This window comes from Barbatula barbatula, assembly GCF_947034865.1.
Source record: "Barbatula barbatula genome assembly, chromosome: 4".
Taxonomy (NCBI): Eukaryota; Metazoa; Chordata; class Actinopteri; order Cypriniformes; family Nemacheilidae; genus Barbatula; species Barbatula barbatula.
Window position 1 is genome coordinate 5,069,409 of NC_136768.1, and position 19,991 is coordinate 5,089,399.

The window sequence follows — 19,991 nt, forward strand, 5'->3', positions numbered from 1 at the left end:
GGTTCAAAACACAACACATAGTTATTTAATGGTAAATAGCTAATGGTTCATATAATATTTGTAATAAAGATAATTTGAATTTGTACCCTTTTTTATCAGGATAGTTGCAAATATGTCATGTTATAACAAAGATTTTTTTTGGTGTTCACTGTATCGTAGGTTGCTTCATTTAGAAACATTGAAGCCTACTGTATATAAAGCAAGTAGGCCTAAATGGGTGAAGTATTTTACTGCAGCTGCAACCCTGTAAAAAAATTAACAGTTATCATGGCCTCACTGGCTGTGTCCATTAATTTGGTCACCGTTCTCATTCATTATTCAGTAATATATCTGACTGCTGCTGCAAAGGACAATAGTTTCAAATAACAAACCTTAATGTTAAAGAAAGGTTTAGTCTGCTACAACACCATTCGTGTTTTAAGATTCAGAATGATAAAATATAGCATTTTGGCTATATAGGATAATGCAATGCATGTCGCTTTGGATGAAAGCGTCTGCCGAATGCATAAAATGTAAATGTAAATGTTAGTAGGCTATGTGTCACATTACCAGCAAGAAAACTCAAAGTGAACGATCCCAGAGTAGCACGACTCCTTTAAGAAGGTCCTTTAATAAACAATGACCATCTCATATTGACAGCATGACATCACCGCTGTTTTTCCCAGACAGAGGCAACATGCACGGGGTATGCTGGGATCATATTATCCGAGGATGATCAACCGTTCGCCAAATGTTTTAATGTCGAGCACTCGTTTGAACATCACGGGTTTGAGATGCTGCATGCATCGTGTTAGTGTTTGATAACGCAGACCATTTTGAAAACGAGTCTGGATAATCTGTCAGTCTGCAAACGCAATATGTGCTGGGGATACGTTTGAGGACCGGAGTGATCCTCCAGCTTCAATTGGGGTGAGTGCTGAATTTAATTTATCGTTTTGGCTAAGTAGAATCGAGGCCCATTGATTTCTTAGATGGTAGATAAATACAGCTGTGCATAACTATTCATCCGCTTGCTGGAATGATCCACGAGAGCAATATAAGCAGTCATATTTTGTCTTATAACTGCGTAAATCTTATTGAATATTCTGTTTATCAAATAGCAACGTGGTTCATGTTCTATATCCAATGCAGTGCACATAATTCAAAGGAAATAAACAACGCATGAGAGTATTTTGCGAAACGAACCGGAAGGCAGAGCTCTAAAGTCCTCCAAGTAGGCTACAGTAAATGTCATGGGAGTGGTGGATGGGCAGATGTCTAAACCAAACATGCCCCTTTATTTGGATAGAGGCTCTAAACCTTTAGGGTGACGCCATGGTACGACTAGGCTATTTCGTAACACTGTATCGACTAGAGCAGCTCATGAGAGGATATTCTAGTAGTAAAAATAACCTTTGAAAATGTGTCTTGTTTTGTAAAGCTTGGATCGGTTGAACGAGGATTGCACTGGCTTTCGACTATACGGGAAGGGCTACGGATGGACGTTGAGCCGGGAGTTAAATAAGGCTTTTCTTTTTCTCTCTTCGAAGCTTTATCTCGAGCTCTCGCATCCAAACAAATTCCCCCGCACCGACCGCTATTCATTCTCTCTTCGCGCGCCCGGCGGGATGCGGGTGCACGTCAAGGAGCTGTCCAAGCTGTTGTGGTGCTGATGCGGCTCTGAGCGAACGCGAGCATGGCTGCTGGGAAGTTGCTGCTCTACGCTGGTCTGTCTCTCTCCCTCTGCGCGCTCGGGATGCTGGCCGTGGCAATATGCTCCGACCACTGGTACGAGACGGACGCCCGGAGGTATCGTGAGAGGTGCCGGAGTTTCTCCAGTCGCCGAAAGGACCCGGGCTTTATTTACATCCCCAACAACAGCCTCCCTCTGCGGGCGAGCCGCTCTCGCCTGGACCGCTGGGAGGAAAAGCTGCTGCTGGCGCGGAACCGACGGCAGCTCTTCGCCATGAGCGCCGCCGACGAGTGCAGCAGGCAATATAACTCCACCAACATGGGGCTGTGGAGCAAATGCCATCGCCTTGGATTTGATCAGGATATCGAGGATCTAATTCGAAAAGGTAGGAACATGGGTGTTTTGTGTATCGAATGCAGTCGCAATTTCAGCATTATCCAAAATGAAAGTGTTATTATAGCGTTTGTCATCCAACTGTATTGATGTTCCCTTACAAACGTAAAACTGGGTTTTCCTAAGTCACAATCTTAAGCATTATTCATACACATTTTAAACATTGCTTTGATATACATGTTTATCTATGTGGTTTCCTTCTTAAAAAAGTGATTTGAGAACATCTTATCTGGTAAAGTTTAGCATTCATAATACAGCCCACGTCATTATGATGGCAGTACTTACATGGTGCATTGCTATTGGTCTTTTTATTCAAATTAGCATACTGAATTGTGATTGGTCTTATCTTCATCTGCTTATCAAACATCAGCCATGACCTGCACGGATGGATGAAAAAATTTAACATTTTGTGCAATATATTACTGAACCCAGAACCTGCAAACTGCAGGTGTACGCAAATTGACAATATCTACAATGTTTTGCGAAATATGTTACTGAAACTCCAGCCGAGGCGTACACAAACTGAAAACTTGAGTCTCGCGCTAGACTTTATTGCCTCATTCATTTGTACCGACATGAATAATGGGCAGTAAACAATGAAAGAATGGAGGGTTAGTTGGAGTAAATGTCACAAACTTAGGAAGGTGCGAAGCCCTTATGGCTAACCTCACAATGAATCCGTATTATCTTCCACCAATTAGGTTAATTTACTCCTCGTTGTTTAGGCGTATGTGATTAATATATAATTTGCTGCACACACACAAGGATTTCTATGAATAGATCTGGCAGCTAAAGCTGTGCTACCCCAAACATCACAATCTGTTTAATTTACTTTCTGCCGAGGTACACCAAACAATTGCTCCACAGCTGCTGAGGGCTGCACGCTCTCCAGTTACAAGCCAACCTCTGTCTGCAAATGTGTTCATGTTCTGTACAGGTGCCAGCACAAGATGGCCTCTACAAACAGCTGAATTTTGTGTATTGGGTATTGTAACATCAGCCGATACCTGCTATGTGTGCATATGTATTGCTGCGTATAGCCGATTGTATTTATTGCCTCCTCAGCAAAGTTCATCTGGTCTCTTGGGGCAATGGCCAACAATACTCTGTTTCTTTGGGGTGGGGGGTTGCATTGATGGAGCGATACTGTGACATTCTACAACAGCTGTGTGTTTCACCTTGGGTGAGATGGAACGATAATGTGGGCATTCATTGTTGCCAGATCCAAGCAATTCTTTTATCCACTTAAAGAAACACTTAGGAACTGATAAAGTGGGAAGTTGCATGTTTTGGGTGATTCTTACACAGGAATTTTGAACCATTTGGAGGTTGTTTTCGTGTTGTCACAAGATCTGGCAACATCTGGTTTGTTTATCGAATATATAAGAGTAAAGAGTAATTAGCTACTGCTTGTTTTTATTGAAAATGCGCATCACACAGATAAACAGCTGTGTCTTTATGTGCACTTGTTTTTCTAGAGTTAGTCGACAGCCTGGAGTGTTTATAAATACATGTTATTTTTTCTGTTTTATTATCCATATCATTATCTGGGATTTATGAAATATGCTGACTAGGCTCATCATAGTATCACGGTCTCTGTGAGAAGGCCTATTCTCTACCAATATTATCTCTTAGGAGAGAAAGAATGATGAATGTGAGAGCATAACGCTAGTGCACTGATAAGGGGTCCAAACGTACGGCTTAAGGAGGGGAGGGTCATATAGGAAAAAAGGGAGAAATTAAATATGCTATATTTAATTTCACTTGTGTTAAAGGTTATGAATTGTTTTTTGATGTTTAAGTACTTTCTCAGATTTGATCATGCCAAGATAACTCTAACTAGGCCATGTGGAGGTTGAGAATTCTGGAGAAAGTTCTGGTTGGCGCAGGACTCCCCAGAAGTACTTAGCCTTATCTTAGTTCCTTATCTGTGGTGCCACAGCTCTGATGGCACCACACGATTGCACAAAGACCCCAAAGCACTTGCGATTATCCTAGGTGGGGCGTGAAAGGCAGCAGTTAGAAAAACAATCCATACAATATCCATATGAAAAGTCAATGTCCTTTTTTGAGTGCTTTACAAAAAATCTTTCATCTGATAGAAGAATTCATCAGCACCCATGCTTGTTGACACCCAAAATCACTATTAACTAGTTTTTAAAAAGACTTTCGACTTGCAGAATGGAAAAGGTGACCAGAAATAGAAGATGATGCTCGTGACATCTGGAGTTTGTGGGAAACTGAGTGTATCCGAGTGAGAGTGTGAAAGGAGAGTGAGATCATGCAGAAAGTGCCAACCCATCTCATTGTCCACCATCTGTCCCTGCCTCCCAGCGGGACACCCATCAGGGCTGATGAAGACATTTTAGGCCCAGAACACAATCACAGAATGGAGACCAGAGTGAGATAGTCGACCTACTGCAATTTATACAGGCAAACGTAATGCTGGAACATCACCCTGGCCCTGAGGCTGTGAGTGAAATAGAGAGAGAGAGAGAGAGAGAGACAAACCAAGACAGATGCAGTTAGGCTAGAGCTAACACCAAGCCTACACTAATAAATAGTCCTACAATTGCTATGATTGCAATTTCACAGCATTATTTTACTCTGGATTATCTTATTCTGGATCGCGATTAATCGTATTAATCGCAAACCGTGTTCACATAATATATGTCTGTGTACTGTGCATATTAATTTTGTACTCATAAACACATTCACATACACATACGTATAGGAAACATTTACATGTTTTCATTTATATTTACAAATCATTTTAATTCTTAAACATATAATACAGAGACATTACTTGTGTAAACAAATCTTTATTCAGGATGGGAATAATCGCGACTAATCGTTTGACAGCTCGAAAATAAATCAACACTGTGCAAACATTTTTCAAATCATTTTCTTCAGCGTAGGATTTTGCAACGGTCCTCTAAGGATTTGACTTCCCTATTTTGATTGTTTAAATTAGATGCCATGGGAGGAAAATGGCACGCCTTCACGGTTCAAAAAGTAAGTCCCAGTGGGACCCGGGCGCTTGCACTAATCAAACAGACATGTGTTGAGGTGGGATACCGTCTTCATCTCTTAGGAACAAGGAATACCCTGTGCAACACAAGATACATAGCTCTGAATTTCCTCGTATAATGATTTTATTCCAAGGCATATTATATCACAAAAACTGGGTGTGACTTTCAATAAAGTGGAGTAAAAGAGAAAACGTGTTCAGTAATTTTAAGATCCCTCGAGGAACTATACTTAAATAAAGGAGGTTTCCAATAACCCTCAGTTTCATTTTCTGTTACGGCAGTAAGTAACCCTATAGCGAAATGTGCCTTGACAGAATGCCGGGGCTCAGCACGTTTAGATTTGGCCTTAGAGTGGAAACTCATTAATGTGGAGAGAATATTCTTTGCTTGGAATAAGGCATGCGATTGTGCATTTGGGATATGATAGAGTTGAATTTAGCACCCAGCTTGATAGCAGCGTGAGTTATATCTGTTTCTGCTAATGTGATCATTGGCTACTGTGTCACAGCTCTGTGACCCTGGACATCTCACGTGGCTCTTCATTAGGCTTAGATTGGTTCTGAGTATCTTGAATGTTCAAGCCTGTTTTAAATTAGTTGGTTTGAAACCTATTTAAGATTGTAAGAAGCCAGTTTTTTTTATTTGATATTCATATTTTAAGGGAGTTTTTTGCCTTTATTTGGACACGACAGTAGAGAGCGGACAGGAAAGTGTTCGGCAGAGATAGGTGGATAAAGTTTATTTTTAAAGTCAACAGGAAATGAAAATGTAAAGTTTTACTTCTAAATAAACAAATTGGTCTGGCATTGTCAATGATCATTGGATTTAGTTCTAAAGCAATACCATTTTTGTTTTAATTGTAAGTGCTTGCTCCACCTCAGAAATATTTACTTTTTGTCGACGTCACAAAGCCCTCTTATTTCTCCTGCCGTTCCCTTCCAAGCACTTTAATGTTCTGTTGACAGCGTTCACACAGCCGAGAGTCACAGAACCGACGGTTAAAAGTATTGGTCAACCTTTAATTATTTTGTGTCTGCTGTTTGCTTTTCTTTTCTTCCTGATGATGATCGGGAGAGATCTCCTCCCTGAATCAGCCTTGATAGGTGAATGGAGCGGATGTGTGGGGGATGTCACTCAGAGAATGGGGGGTGATGCGTCTAGGTAGAGGAGACATGCAATTGCAATGCCACAACTGAAAGTAAACAATTGTGAGAGAACTAAAGTCTGTTTTAAACCTACTGAGTTACCTTGTTGCCCGCTGCCAACATAGGTCGCTGCTTTTTCTAAGTAGCATGCTGTCAAACCGGTGCACTCTAATAAACAAAAAATAAACACAAATATTGGATGAGATAATATAATATTTCTTATTACATTACACCAAGCTGTTTTATAAATACTTTTTAAGTATTGAATACAATTTCATGTCAGTTTAATTATCTCACAACGTCTGCCATCTTGGATTTAGTTTTGCAATGCATTATGGGATTGACTTCTCTGCTAAAGCAGCAGTTTAGGGTGCATGCCTTTGATACCTTAAAATGCTCTAAACTTCCTTCATAGGCAGCTTGGTATGTTTTGATACACTTGCTATGGAATTATGGGTAAAATGTCCAGTCGGATGAATGCAGCTGCTTTGTGCAATTACAAGCAGAAGTGGAAGGAATAAAGAATAGACGACAGGGGCTGTTAGTCAAGAGGAAACGGCACAAGGTCTTTCCTCCCCCCTCGCTCGATTTCTCTCAATCCAATTTATATTCTGGCATGCAGATTAGTCTCTTGAAAATGGAGTGCTGATGATTTCAACGTGAACAGATTAAACTGAAGTGACTCTGATAGAATGAGGTAAAACATAAGTGAAGGTGAGTTTTACTCTCTATATGCGCTCTTACACTTCCCATTCATTTCTGAAAAGACTTCCCTTTTACAAAACACACCAAGAGCATCCCAATTTCCCTCCATAACACTTCCCGAAGCTGTTTCACCCAAAAAATCAGGTCATGGTGATATGTTGCCGGTTGTCTGTGGGAGATGTTTTTAAGCAGCAGCGGTGGCTCTGTCATAGAAAAACGTCTTAAGTTTCTTCGGCTCGAGCCATGAGGCGAGTAATGCATTTGAGAGAGTGAGACAGACATTGATCTGTTCTGCCACTCATCATTTTCCATTGAATTTGGGAGAGTGTGATAAACACCGGATGAGCTTCACTCGATGCGAGAGGGTCAATCTAAAAGTACGAGCCTTGACCTGAAACGCACTTCACAATCGGAGAACTCGGATGCTTCTTGCGTGACGTTTCACTCATATACACGTATGCAACTTATAGTGCATATAAATCTGATGCTAATGTAATGTGCTAACAGATAGTTCAACCAAAAATGAACATTCTTTTATCATTTATCATTCCTATGTTTGACTTTCTTTCTTCTGCAAAACTCAAAAGAAGATATTTTGAAAAAGGTCTTAATTTGTATTCCACAGAAGAAAGAGTCATATACAGAATGTAAGTTGTCCTCAAATGTAAATCAAAATGAGCAAATAAAATATAAAAAAATTAAATACTGTGTAATCCTCCGACTTCTACTTCAGTGTTGACTGAAGCTGAAAGCCAGAGCCGATCTCCGATGTATAACCTCTCCCTCCTCCCGGTGTCTGCTCTTCCTCAACCTCATCGCCTCTTCCTCTCATCCTCCCGTCTGATCAATGGTTCATAAGGCGGCAGGACCTCGGTTCACGGATCAACGATACCAATCAGCCATCCATTCAGGCCTGGAAAAAAGACAAGACGTTTGTTAAAAGCTCTATGGGAGAGAACCGGGTGATTCTAATGAGAACCACGTCTACCGCAGCTGCCGGCCTGAATGGGGAGCTTTCAGGAAGTCGACAAAGCAGGAATTATAGCAGACGGAGGCATCGCACAGCTGTCTCTTCCTCCCAGGTGCGAGAGATGTCTCGGCTCGCCTGGTGGATGGGGTAGAGGCGTTGAGGTGTATTTGCGCTCTGAGTGACGGATAGAGGCCGTTGTTTGGATGTTTGTTCTCTTCTGGCTGAGGCAGGCTGATAAGGCACCAGCAGAAAGCTGTGTGACGTCACTCTTCAAGACCTGCAGAATAATTCTCTCGCTTCTGTTGTCGTGGCAACGCGAAGACACCGTTTGACAAATGTTGTTCTGCTCTCTGAAGCAAGTGTTTGTTTTGTGTTTTTTTCATTCTTGCTTTCTAATTGCTTTGGTATTTGTGAAATGAGGCAGGGGAGAGACAGGAAAAAACGTGTTTGTATGTGCGTGTGTGTTTTATTTCCACATAAAAGTGCAAACATCACCTACCTGAATACACAGCTTTGATTTTCGCTATCAGGGCTTTATATGAGAAAACAGGGAGCCGCACCGCAGACAGCACACAAACCTTTCTCATAAGATCTCTCAAAAGCGATGAAAGCATTCAAAAGCATTCTCTTACTTTTCTGTCACCCACTATATTATTTTACAGCTACAACGATGTATGGGAGAATCACATGAAACCAAGCCAAATTTAGTCATATTTTGCCCCGAAAAAAATTATATTAGATTTAGCATTTATCATAAATGGCCTGTTTGCATTTCGTTTTGTTTTTGCATTGTGGTACTGTATTGCACAGCCCAATTCTCAGCGCACACTTAAAAAAAAGTACATATGACATGCATTAAAAAGAGCAGAGTACCCTATTACACCAAGGACAATCCCTCACACACCATGTGTGTATTATTTTGTGTATGAGAGAGAGAGAGCGAGAGAGCGAGAGAGCGAGAGAGCGAGAGAGCGAGAGAGCGAGAGAGCGAGAGAGCGAGAGAGAGAGAGAGAGAGAGAGAGAGAGAGACAATTATCACGATGATAATGTAAAGTCATGAATTCATGTGGAAGAAGATAAACCTATGAGAAGGATCTAATAGGACAGATTTGATTCTTATACACACAAGCATACACAAAAACTAGCCGAATAAAAAAAAATTAGCATAGGAAATCTTTTTGATGCATGTACAGTATTCACAGACATGAATACAGTAGTCTGATGCTCAGTGATGTGTTTAACTTGTCTGTAGACTGAGTTGGCCCTGAAGAGGTTTTGACAGTTTTCAGACATCCTTTATCAACACATAACTACATTTATTTGCGCGATGATGTGAAACAGAAGCGTTAACATGATCACACATCAAAACATCCTCCATCCATGACTGCGACTTGAAAATGAAAAGGACGGGAAATTATCCCACACAAATGAATTTGTTCATGCAGAAAGGAGATATAGAAAGCAGAAACCTTTTTCAACAGTTTAATTGTTGAACATTTCTGAAGTCATGTACTTTCATTTTTTTATTGTGTAAGCAACTTTTCAAGCTGTTTAGCTTCAGCACCTGCTGGTGTTAAAAGAGCACTTAATGCAAGTTTAACGTTTATGGAAAATGTTCTTGGGGAAAGTGTCCTCATAGCACAAGAGAGATTTAGTAATGTGTTTGTGTTTCGAGTGTTCAGATCTCTAGTTGGCTCCACAGCCTATTGCTTAATAATAAAGAAGTTAAATAAAAAATGAATTGCATAAATATTGTCTTGATTTCCAGTAAAAACAAACAAGATACATTTTTCTTAAAAAGCAACTCTGAATAATGGCTGGAATACACTACAAGATTGTTTTAAATCTGAACAGGTTTTTTTAAAACTAGACATCATACACTTTCAGACTTTTTGAAAGTTTCAGATAGAAACACACTAATCTGCAGACTGGCATAGACGTTTTGCAACAAATCCAGACTGAAAATCTGAGCAAAAGTCTTGTAGTGTATTTTAGCCTTAACATATTTGGTATTCTTTTTATTGAATGTATGTCTTAAATACAGTATATATAAGTTGCTGTAGATGTCCTTTGACTTTAAAACGTAAGTCATTTGAAACCTGAGAAAAATATAAACATCTTATATGCATTCCATGTTAAACCTTGAACGTGCAGCGCACTTGAAGAGAGACCTAAATTGAGCACTTTACTGAGATAAACTAGACCTTTTAGGTCCACTGCAAAGCATAAAAAATTCAAGAGAACGCCCCATCTTTCCTATTCACATGGGTATGTTTAAGTTCCCTTCTTCAATCTGAAATGTAATCAATCCTTAAAGCCAGATAAAGCTTTGCATTGGAGACACTAGCGACGGCAGCTTTAGCATTTCATGCGTACTTTAGAAGAACGTAGCCAAAATACATTGCAAATGATGCGTGATGTGCTTCTGATCGCCACCTATTTAAGATCAGAGAAACTTTGATCTTCTAAGCAATGCTCTCAATCCCACCATGCAACCATGACTTGAGTTAACTGTTAAAACCAACCAGTGATATCCACCATCCAAGACCAAAAGTTATAGTAATATCAACATGTGTCAACAGACCGGTAAAAGGCGCCATCAGCAGAGCAACTACCATTCAGAAGAACTGGAATGCTAAAAGACCCTTCTCTGTCTCATATTACGGATTAACTCATAACTTTTAGGTTTTCTGCCTATGTGAGAAAATGGTGAAATCCAGGAAGCAAGGCTTTTGAAATACGTGTTGAAACTTTTGGAGCAGTCAGTGGGGAGTCTGTGTCTATCTCCCCACACCTTTATGAGGCGGAAAGCCTCGGGCGATGAGCTGACCTGTCAGATGAGCAGAGGAATGTGAAACTCTCTCACCTTTTTTTCCACAATCCCAGTGGTCTGCTGTCCAGACCCCAGGGCGTACTGACAAGCAAAGAAAACAACCAGGATCAATATTGACATTGCAGGTAATGCGATGACACAAGCAGTGAGGGACTGATCCCGGCGTAGGGGTTGAAATTCAGAAAAGGCGTGGACTAAATAAAATGACAGAGCAATGCATAATGTTTCCATTTTTACCTGGAGAGATGGAGGAGGAAGGCGAGGATAGTCATGCGGTGAGCGGAGATGGAATTCTCTCTTGCCCGAGGGAACTGTCATTAACTCGCAGGGCTGTAATGGGCAGGCGGTCAGGCTGCTGTTGCTAGGGTACAGACTTCACTTTGGATTGTGAGAGCAAATCTTCTATTCCATCTGTCCGCTACACTAAAATACTCAAAGGGAGTCAAATCTTTGTCTGGAGGAGGCAGAAAAAAGGTGACCTTATCCGGCACTGTTTGTTTGCAGGACTTATTGTTTACCTTACATCCGGATGACAGAGAAGCAATGCTACGCAATTCAATGGAAGCATTTCATTGAAATTTAGTACACAGACAGCAAAACAGCCTTTTCCTGTTGTCTTGTTATATAAGTGAAAATAATGTTCTCAATCACTCTCTCTCATTTGCTCCGGATGCTTCTAGCTGCTACAAAATTTAATATACAGTAAGATAACAAAGTTCATGAGAAGGGCGAAGAGTGACACCCGAGGATGAAGTCACAGGAGGTTGGTCATCTCCTCATCTCTGCTTATTTGCAAGTTGCCAGTCAACATACAACATCTATTTACCACTGTAAGCTTATAACATAAAAATGAAGCACAGGATCTGTATGGCCATTTAGCAGCAAATGCATTAAGACCAAATGCACCGAAAACACATTACACGGCACACAATTATTATTTTATGCAATCACATAGGCACTTGTATTTAGAATGTAAATCGATGTAATTTGATGTGAAAAATGTGAAGCCAAATGAAAAAGCCATTTGGCTGCAATAATGTGCCAAATGAAGGGTTTTATACATCTGAAATGGACTGGATTCGGTAACCATGTTCTATACAGCAATGTGATGTGATCTCTGGCTACAATAGCCCGAAAAAAAAATCAATTTTACAAATAATTATTAATAACAAAATAATGGGAATAATTTACTGCAATAAATCGTTTATCAGCAGCACATAAATAAAACTAAGAAAATAAACAAAATACATTTTGAGTTTATTCATCCCAGCTGCTGTCAGTTTCAGTATCATTAAACCACTTCTATCCACAACACCCCTGCACCACTGCGATAAACCAGCAGCCTTACTCCATCATTAGTGACATCAGCCAGCAGAGCCGGATATAGAAACTGATTTTATATCATTTCTTTGCGACCTCTGTGGCGACAGCTGTAAATCTAACTGTGAAATCAATTTGCGTGACTTCAAGAGAAGCTGGAGAAGTTTTAGAGGTGGTGGTTCTCTCTTCGTTGGTGTGTGGAGAAGGGAATCTGCAAAATGTTGGTCGGCTTGTGTCGCTCTCAGACTGGCTGTGGCAGGGTGTCCTATGGGTAATTGCTTTTCCATTGGGCTCCCCGCAATGCCTCTGCGACTCCCAGTCTCTCTCTCTTTCTCATGCATACACACAAGCACAAACATGCTCTAACATACACACAAACATTCACGCAACCACTCGTAATGGCAGCAATCTTCAATTTAGTGAAGCTTTAAAATAGTGTTTCAAGGATAAAAAAAAGACTAACAAGGGCAGACAACGATCTGCGCGGTGTTAATTAAGTTCACGCAGGTCCAATCGAGACTACCACCCTGTGAAAACAATCATGTATGTTTGCAAGAAAGTGTTGGCAGACACTAAAAAATCAAAGCACAGATCAGATCGGCAGGCTGAGGTCAAGCTCGCTGGCGGTTTTCAATTGGACGGGCACGGAACCAATCTGCCAAAATTCCAGGCTCGGCTTCGTCTAAGGTGGAGCGCCTCGGAAATGACAAATTGTCAGCACTCGGCTAATTTGGCCAGATTGCGTGTTTTGATTTAATCCTTTTTTGCAAAGGCACTCGAAACACAAACACATTAGGAAATCTCTCTTGTGCTATGAGGACACTTTCCCCGAGTGCCAGGCTTGTAATTATGAACAATCAAAGATTACAATTGTCTGTCTATTACGTTCTGTGGCATAAATGTGGCATGCGATTGATGATTGTTGACTACAATTAGTTTCCTTTGCGTTTGATCGATCAGTTACTGGACCAGACAAGGTTTCGGCTCGGCTGATAACATATCACAGCCTCAATTAACCATATTAAAGTCTGCCACGGATTTGGCTCAGGCTGAAATCAGAAGACATGGTTATCTTGAATTTGTGGAGGAGGGACCTGAGAGTTGATCAAAATTTGAATGATGTCTTTGACGGACGGAAGCTATTGATTTTTACCCACCCATTTTACATTTGCCAGTAGTAGTTTTACGTGATCAGAATGGGCACCTGGAACTCCCCTAATGTGCAAGTAGGAATGTTTTACCAATTTGTTTGGCTGCCATAACTCCAATATAATCATTATTTTCTCACCCTAAAGTTGTTCCAATCCCGAATGCTTTGTTTTTATGAAATACAAGCAAAGAAGGCGATTGCTCTTTTCCACCAAACTAAATGGTCCATCAAGAAAAAGCAGCCTATATATCTGTTTTATATATATTTTCTCACACAAGGTTATTAACAGACTTCAGAAAACTTGCACAAAAATTGAATGTGTCTACTTGGTCATCCGCTTTCATTGTGCACAGTGGCCATTCTACTTAAAGTGGATAGTTCACCCGAAAATGAAAATTCTATCATGATTTACTAATCCAAACCTCTTTGGATCATGTCTTTCCAAACCTCTATGACATTCTTTCTTCTGCATAACACAAAAAAATATATTTTGAAGAATGTTGGCAAACAAACAAACAACATTGGCCCCATTGACTTCCATTTTATGGACACAAAACCACTGAGACATTTCTCAAACTATTTAAATGTCCAGGTAAACTATTCCTTTAAGAAAATCAATTTGGCCTAATCTAGTCAACAAGTGTCACATGCCTTGTTCAATTTCCTGTTTTGAAAACCAGACTTGACAGATTAGTTACTATTGCCTGGCATAGTTTTCAACAGGTACTGAAACAGCATACCCATTCAACATCCCACTCCAGCGGCCCGATGTCACTTCAGTCATTACCAGTCGCATACTTCCCCGCTCTAGCTGAAAAGTTGAGTGCTTAATGCTTCTTTCCACCTCTCAGCTTCCACAGGAATAGCATTCATTCATTTGAGGCCAGTAAGAAGTGACGTAGAGAGCGTCAGTCAGTCAGTCTGTAATTGAATTCCTGCTCCTAACAGCGGGTATAGGGTTGTGTTAATGTGGTGGGTTCTGTGAGCTGAAGTACACTGGAGTGTGTAAGATGTGTTACAGGAGAGCGCAGAACTGATGCGGCATGACAGATGCAGAGGAGAGGATAATCTGGTCTCTTTTTTTTGCGTAATGCAAAGTGATAGATGTCTGCTGCTAAGTGATTACGGAAAATGAACTTCGCACAAGGGTGACATGGTTTGCGTGTTTTTTGATGCCATCGAACCTAGAATATAAGGTTTACTCTAGATTTTTGGACAGATTGCTCCAAATTTCATCAGCACTAGTCTATCGACCGATCAAGTGTAAAACGTATAAATAGATGATAAAAAATGAAAATTTTATGAAATACACACTTACTACTAAATGTTGTCCTAGTGTGAAACACATAAATAACATAAAGACATTAAAAATGGAAATGAAATATATATTTCATTATATTATACTATACTAAATGTTTTTCTTGTGTTAAATATAAATAAAATAAACAAATACAATTTTAAATGAAGTGTCACACTTTCCTAAATGTTTTGCTTGTGTAAAACATAAATAAATAGATTTAAATAAAATATACATTTCATTACATCACACTATACTAACTGGTTTGTGTAAAACATATAAACAAATAAATAAACGTGTTTTAGTTCACGTGTCTCCTTCTTTGAAGTCTTGACTCGCTATTGAAGATTTTGGAACATTCAGTCAATCAACATCCGCTTCTAAATGCCAACAAGCAAAGATGGCAAGCAGGTCACTTCCTGTAATGAAGGCACAGTGGACATTTTATTCATTCATTTGCAGGACTTTGTCATTTGACAAGCATGCAGCTTCGGCTTCAGTGATATGTAAATTCGAGAAGTAGTTACGAGTGTACAAATGGACTGACAGCACCGTAGTAATTGGCCCATCTGTGAGGTGACATACAGTACAGGAAGAAAACAGTCATACCAGATTGTGAATAAAGATGGCACACGCCATGATGCCAACCTACAAACCGGCGGCATTCGTGGAATGTCTTTTTCTGTCTGGCTTCCTGCACGCTCCCCCGTTCAGTCCAGGTGAGAATCATTAGCATATCTCTGCATGTGTAATAAGGGCTAGTTACTATATTCGGTGTAAAACCTCATTTGAAATCTCTAAATTGTATTATTATATTGCAAAGTCTGCGAATGTGGATGTAATGGGTCGTCTCAATCCTGTTACACTATTCATCCCCATCCCTTTAGTATAAACCCTGTTCTCAGGACATGCTGTATTTTCATGAAAATCTATCAGATGATTTAATGCACGATTTATCAATTTATTGCTTGTACATAAAAATGAAATAGAATGTAAATATTGTTTTTGTGTCAACTTGGTGGTATAGAAGACAAATGCTGTCTATATAAAACAAAAATGGAAAATAATAAAAAGGCTTTAATTCCCAAAATGGGAATTTGAGGTTTATTGTGCCTTCTGCTCTAGGTTAATCGGATAATAAATGAAATGCAGTTAAAATATCAAATGGAAATATTACCAGACCCAGGAATTACTCAGTTAATTTATTTTGCATTAACAGAACAGTCTCCAGTAAAACACCTAAACTGAACCATGTACTGTACCAAATGAGAAAATATAACAAAAAAATGTACAAAAAACCCAGACTGCTTCTGGTCACTAGTTCACAAGAAATCATCCATTTGATTAAATGTCCAGTCTGGCAGACTGCAGAGCTTTTATTTGATTTTCCTCAATAAAGCTACTTGTAATAAAGCTTCATCTATTGGGATGTTAAAGATGGGGTAACACACGTAGTTTTTCATATTAATTTTGAGTGCCTATACTGTAGTATTGCGTAAAAGAGATACAGCTGAACGATTATTTCCGGAAAAAGACGAACAGCTGGAGGCAGGCAGGGGGAGCGGAACTACAGCATGAGCACACAATACATCATTATCCCTTTGCGTTGTTTACATTATGCACGTACATGGCGATTGCCAACAAAACACAAACATATGACCTCGTTTGACTTACCTCGTGCGGTTCATGTCCGGCATCTTTTAGCATTGGGACCGTGTTATGAAACAGGGATCCAGACTTATAAAACACTTTCCAAGTTGGAGTGCTGGGGAAGTGTATCGAGCACAGAAATACAACGTCATATGTCCAACTCGGTGACTATGTTCAGCATGAGAAGCCAGCACGTTTAACAGTGTAACAGAGGTAAGAATGCATGACATAGCATGTTACCCCATCTTTAACAACAGCACAATCTAATGAGAGCTGGTGAAATGCACCAAAGCATCTTCTATACCTGTTCACATTTCTCTCAGGCAGTCAGCGGGGACGCCTGAGACAAAAATAACTTGATTAATGTATGGTACCGCTGTTTGCCAAAGCCCCCCGGCTCAAAACAAACAGGATTTCTTATAGCCTCCCCCTCCAGCCTGTGTATCTTTGCTTTGTGGAGAAACCGTCTGATATTGGCCTTTTTTACTCATCTCATCTGCACACGCGTTCATCAATGATTTTACTTTCATTGAGCGGTGTTACGCTTCAAGGGGCGGGTTAGCTCAATATATAAGTGCAAATTAGCTCAGGCATAAAACGGATATCAATGACACATTACGTGGTATACGACTCAGGGTGATGTGAGCTTTAATTGCGATCTCACATCATTTTAGCTGCTGCCCCTCACTCAAAGTGACTCTAAAGATAATCTATAAGCGTGTCGCACCCCACCGCCATTTTAAAGCCCATACTTTACGTTAGAGCTCCTAACACATACACTCTGATGAAGACGGGGTAATCTGAGGATCTTCGCACTCTTCGGGGGAAGTGCGTGGCGTAAAACTTTATTTTCGACGGGCGCACCAAAAGGCTTGGCAGTTTTAATTAAAAGCGAGGTATGCGCCGGGAAGCCAGAAGATAACATACCACTCAAACAGAGAGAAAGATGGATAGCGAGAGCAACATTGCGTTCACATTAATTAAACGCCTCGCTGACCCAGCTTTACTAAAATAGTGAGGAGAGGAGGGGATCAAAAGAGAGGGAACGCAACTCTTAACGCAAGGCAAGAGGAAGTGGGGCAAAAAGGGCCCAGGGATGGTTCGTGGATCATTATAAGATCCAAAACCGTTTTTTGTTTTGCATGATTCAGGCTGTAGGCTCTGTTTATCAGGATTGTTACTTTTAAAGCACTGCTCGTCATTAAAAAGCATAAAGGTGAAAGGTGCTGTTGGCCTTAAATTTTACATGGAAGGGCATTTAGTGAGTAATCAGATAACCGGATAGATTTCACTGAAATATCACACCTGCCTCATAGGCCTTTACTCTGTCAACTGTAAATAAGTAAAAAAGTGGTTGTGGGATGCGCTCAAATTTGCGCCCGTCAATCATTTTGAGCATTTAGTGGGCAGATCATATAGGGGAATAGAGAGAGTGATAGTGAAAAAGGATAATTTAAGTGAAGTGGCGTATAAACAGTTAATAGTTTATCATGTGGGAATGTCATTGCTTGACAACTGTGACAGCACCGAATGATGGGCGAATACCCTGCTGTCTCAAAGATACAACATTATTTTTGTCTGCTCTGATAGAGCATGAAGCAATTAAATTAAATTGGTTTAATTTGCAGGCAACGCAAAACAAAGAAAACTAAATATCTTTGGATAAAAGCATATTTTTTCATCGGTTCAATCGGACATGCACGCCTGGACTGCAGTTTACTTCCGGTCTGTATTTGGCTATAGTGTTTAACAATATAACTATTTGTATTTTATTAAAATTATGTTAATATAAATTTATATTATTATTTTATTGTATCATGATTGTATCAGATAAACGATTTTTTAAATGATGTTGCATGTTCATTTTATTAAATAAACAATTTGTTGAATGGGTCCTGTAGTTCGTTCGCATTTAAATAAACCGTTTGGTACATTGACATTGAGCGGTTGAGCTTGGTATTGCAGTCTAGAGTCAAAATATTGGAGAAGTTTAGCCAAGTAATGGTTCTTCTCTGTTTCTTTTGCTTGTTAACAGAAATGAGTGTGAGAGTCGCTTCAAAATAACCAAAAGTTTTCCCAGCTCACAGAATGACAATTTCACAAAAAGATATGGCAATTTCGACTCAGGTGATTGGTTAAAAAAACGTCAAAACTAAATACCCGTGAGCATATGGCACCCTTGTAACCTCCGGGTTGTCGTCCGCCTCTGCAAAAGAAAACTAAGGTACATTACAGAGTAAATGAATTGCATCCATATGTTCTCTCGTTTCTCGCCTTGGCCCTTTTCACTCTCTGGAATGATGGCGTTTCTGCATGAGGGCATAATTCAATTGGCACGCCTGCATCATGATGCGCTGTGCAGAGGCAGCCCATGTTGTTAGGCATGTATTTGTAATGAGGAAGGAGGCCAAGAAATTGTCAGTTGGGCTAATCGGCAAACATTCCACGCTAAGGGAACACATGTTGACAAGATATGATGCAATGGTACACTGTATTTCCTCAGAAGCAATTCACGTGTGGGGTGTAAAGTACCATTAACAGTTTAAAAAAAGTTTTAAATTACTTACATATTAGCCTTCTTTCTTGTCAGTAGCAGACCTTGTAAGTGACACAGGCCCGAAACATAGATCTCAGACTTCTCAGGTTCAACTTACCCAAAGGCAATCTGTACAAGAAGAAATACAGTGAGAAAACGGTTAGTTAGTTACTAGAAAAAATGGGTTGACCTTTCTTTCACTGGCATTACAATAAACATCTATATCTCCATTGAAGGATGAACAAAAGTATTGTCTAAAAGCCTGAAATTGGTCATCACTTTCTGCTGTCTGTAGACTTTCTGTTCAGACGCAGACGACACACAGACATCGGTTTTGGCCTGGCTCAACCGCTAGATCTTTTAATCCCAACAACTCCAATTTGTGAGAAGACATTGCACATTATTGCCTGGAGCCGAGAGTGGGCTTTTGGGAAACTTAAGATGGTGAACAACATTCTTTTGTACTGCCTGGGATGTATATCTGTCCTAAGCAGATGGAACGGTGAAGGATTGTATCCTTAGGCCTTTAAGTTTCTCTGTCACAAATGTTTACATCACTGCTGTGCTCATGTTTATCAGCTATCCAATATGTCACGCTTATGTGGAGTCACACACATTGCAATGAACCATGAAGGGATTTTTATTTTGGTGTCACTTTACAAAGCCATAGATCAAATCCGGATGCTAGATACACTATGAGGTCAAAGTTAAAGGGATCGATCATTTACTCACCCTCTTGTCATTTTAAACCTGAATTACTTTCTTTCTTTAGCGGAACACAAAAGAGGATATTTTGAAGAATGTTTGTAACCGAACAATGGTTGTACCCATTCGCATTTATTGTATGAACACAAAACCAAAGCAAGTCAATGGGCACAGTCTCAGCGGTTTTGTGTTCATACAATGGGGACCTATATGGTTTGGTTCATAAAACATCCTCAAAATGCAATACTAAAAAACCAAACCCAAAACAGTATTGACACCTCTCTCTTCCTGCTTCCCATAACATGTTTGGAATGTATGTGTTTATGTATGCTGTAGTTCCATCACGTTTTTGGATCAGAGCCAACAGGAAATTTCATAAAGACCAAGAAAGCATCTGCCTTTTCTCTCTAAAAGTGAATTAAACATATTCACAGAGTTCAGGAAATGTGTGTTTTCAAATGGAAAAAGAAAAGTTACGGGCAACATCCCTCGGGTTGATTTGTCTCTTGATCCACACCTTACCAGAGGTCAAACCTGCTGTCCCCTAATAAACTTCATTCAGGCAAATCTCATGTTGGGGTTA

At 40.0% G+C, this 19,991-nt stretch overlaps 1 protein-coding gene across 1 annotated transcript in view; it reads left to right on the forward strand.

Moving 5' to 3' along the window:
- Positions 1-663: 663 nt before the first annotated feature.
- tmem178bb (transmembrane protein 178Bb) overlaps positions 664-19,991 on the forward strand; it is a 58,609-nt gene continuing 39,281 nt past the window's right edge. Inside the window, exons 1-2 of the mRNA XM_079454105.1 lie at positions 664-909; positions 1,421-2,057. Of these exons, the coding sequence (XP_079310231.1) occupies positions 1,676-2,057 (382 nt within the window). The 5' untranslated portion in view covers positions 664-909; positions 1,421-1,675. The remainder of the gene's footprint in view (positions 910-1,420; positions 2,058-19,991) is intronic.